Source organism: Sinocyclocheilus rhinocerous, unplaced genomic scaffold (assembly GCF_001515625.1).
Source record: "Sinocyclocheilus rhinocerous isolate Xijiao unplaced genomic scaffold, SAMN03320098_v1.1 scaffold4841, whole genome shotgun sequence".
Classification (NCBI taxonomy): Eukaryota; Metazoa; Chordata; class Actinopteri; order Cypriniformes; family Cyprinidae; genus Sinocyclocheilus; species Sinocyclocheilus rhinocerous.
Window position 1 is genome coordinate 101432 of NW_015625569.1, and position 2790 is coordinate 104221.

The 2790-nt window shown below is 31.5% G+C and overlaps 1 protein-coding gene across 1 annotated transcript in view; it reads left to right on the forward strand.

Annotated features, from left to right (window-relative positions):
* LOC107750187 (ciliary neurotrophic factor receptor subunit alpha-like) overlaps positions 1-2790 on the forward strand; it is a 45035-nt gene that overhangs the window by 37059 nt on the left and 5186 nt on the right. The window contains exon 9 of the mRNA XM_016565471.1: positions 1733-1825. Coding sequence (XP_016420957.1) covers positions 1733-1825 — 93 coding nt within the window. The remainder of the gene's footprint in view (positions 1-1732; positions 1826-2790) is intronic.

Sequence of the window (2790 nt, forward strand, 5' to 3'; positions counted from 1 at the left end):
ACTCACACAGTGTTTTATAGGGACATTCCATAGACATAATGGTTTTTCTACTGTACAAACTGTATTTTCTAGCCCCTGACACAAAACTACAGGCTTTTTTACAAAAGTGCAAACCACTTAATTCTGTATGATTTATAAGCTGTTTTCCTCATGGGGACCAAAAAATATCCCCACAAGGTCAAAAATGATTAAATTATTATAATGGGGATATTTGGTCCCCATAATGTAGGCAATACCAGGCACAAACACTCATTAACTCTCACTAATGAACATAACTAGTGTCAATTAAATATGTAGTCAGAGGCATTATGCACCAGTGGCATGATTTGACCAGAAAATCATATTTTTATTTTAATAGTTGTATGTAATGTAATGTTTATATGTGTAGAAATCTTAGAAAACATTTTCCAGTTTGTATTATAATTATGATGCATGCATTTTTTTCATTGAGCTCATATTAATGAGATGGTAACACTTTAGCTTAGGGACCAAATCTCACTATTAACTATTTGCTAATTATCGTGCATTTTACTAACATATTTGCTGTTTATTAAAGCACATATTAATGTATTATTCTGCATGACCATATTTTAGATCCATTAATCCACCACATACCTAAATTTAGCAACTACCTTACTAAATATTAATAAACAGCAAATTAGGAGTTTATTGAGGCAAAATGTGTAGTTAATAATAGTTAGTTAATAGTGAGAATCGGTCTCTAAAGTGTGACCATTGAGAGACTAGATGGAATATTTCAGTAAAGTTCCATTAGTTAACATTAGTTAATGCATTAACTAACATCATTAACAATGAGCCATGCATTTATTGCAGTATTTATTAATCTGTTAATGTTAGTTAAGACAAAATACAACTGTTCATTGTAAATGTTTGACTAATCAGTCTAATAATATACAACTTTTGATTTTAATAATTCATTAATAATTAGTAAATGTTGACATTAACTAAGATTAATAAATGCTTTAGAGATATTTTGTTAGTTCATAGTAACTAGTGTAGTTAAATTGTGTTAACCTTATTGTAAAGTTTTTTAATATTCCAATTTTTCTACTTTAAAAAAATAAATTTGTCACGCCACATGGCCGTTTAAAATAAACGAGTCTAGTGAAATCAACATCCATATACAAATTAATTGTTTAAAAGAGGCTTCCGCCGTTTCATTAACTTGTGATCCACACAACCAATCACAAATAAATGAATATAAATGTACAAATATTTTTTTTTGAGAAGTGCTTTAATGTATTATATATTACCCATCATCCTTCAGATCCTTCAGATAGCTAATGTAATAGGAGTTAATCAAATCGTGCACAGCTAGCATGATGCTTCAGGATATTGGACTGTGTTCTATCTGATAAATCTAATAAAGGAAGATAATTATATTTGGATGTTGGCAACTCATGTTCAGAATGTTTTTTTGTTTTAATTGAATGAAACATGTCTTGTGGTTGAGTAGCACACAATGCACTACGATTCAGCCGTCTGTTTACATCAGTTTTGCAGTACAATAAAAAAACTAGCAGCAGAATAATGTTTTGTCCAGCAAAATGCATGCTGTCCACTGAGGGGGAAAGTAAATGAAATGATGAGCTTTGGATCTTCAAGGGGAAAACTGTTGAGGAAAACTTATTCTGACTTTTGAGCAGAACTGGTCATGAATAATTCAGAGGTAGTATAAATATATATAATTATATTTGTTTTGCAATTTTAGAGCCATTGGAAGAGCCAACAGAGGAACCGATGGATTTTAGCTTTCCATTTTTCAACTTGTCATTTCCAGTGAGGACGACAGACAAGTCTCCAGGTATTTGCTTGAAATTCATACTTCGTAAGTTGAAGGAATTCAACGAATTGTGTTCACACTGCAGCGTTGTTTCTCTGTTTGACAGTTTATCTTCCCACTGATAGTAAGTGAGAGGTTTTGGCAGGGATCGTTATACGCATTCACAGATTAAACACAAAGTATCAAATGCTTTTGAGATCTTAGCCAGAGTTTTTTTTTTTTTCTTTACTCCTAAGCGTTATCCAGATGGTTTGGTCTTGTTTGTGGTGGGCGGAGTTTTCCCCATCATCTGGCTCTGGCCAATCAAAGCGTGCCTGTCTTCCCTAATGCAGTCATGTGGCAGACCAGCATGACTCAGTCTGCTCTTCATTAGCTAACTGTTTCCAGGCCGTTTATTTATAACCATCTAGCATGTGAACACTCTCTACGATTGCAGGAGTCATATTTATCAGCTCAAGACTGGAATGAAGTTTATGTATTTGATTCATAAAGTACTCTAACAAAGAGCTTTTTTTTAAGAATGTGTGAAGGTACATTATGTAATGACTAGAAAAAAAAAATCATATATTTTTGAGCTCTTCAGAGTAGCCAGCCTTTGCCTGGACTAACTGAAGCATAAAAGCTTTGTTCACACAAGAATGTCTTCATTTCTGGAGCACTGTATGCTAACGACGGCAAAAATGAGGATGCTTATGATTGTAGGCAATTTTGAGGCAAACCAAAAATCTATTTAAATGAAATAACTTTTTATCACCTTAGGAAGTAAAAAAACAGATGGACATATTATTATTTTAAATAATATTTCTGTCTCAAGGCTCATTTAATTTGTTTCTTTTTCTTTCTTTTTTTTAAACTAGTTTAGAAATGCTATAACAGTAATATTTACAAAAAAATGTACAATCACTAAATAATATTGGTCTCATTTTCTTTTTTTTTTTTTTTTATTTTTTTTTTTTTTTTTTTTTTTGTTTTTTTTTTTTTTTTTT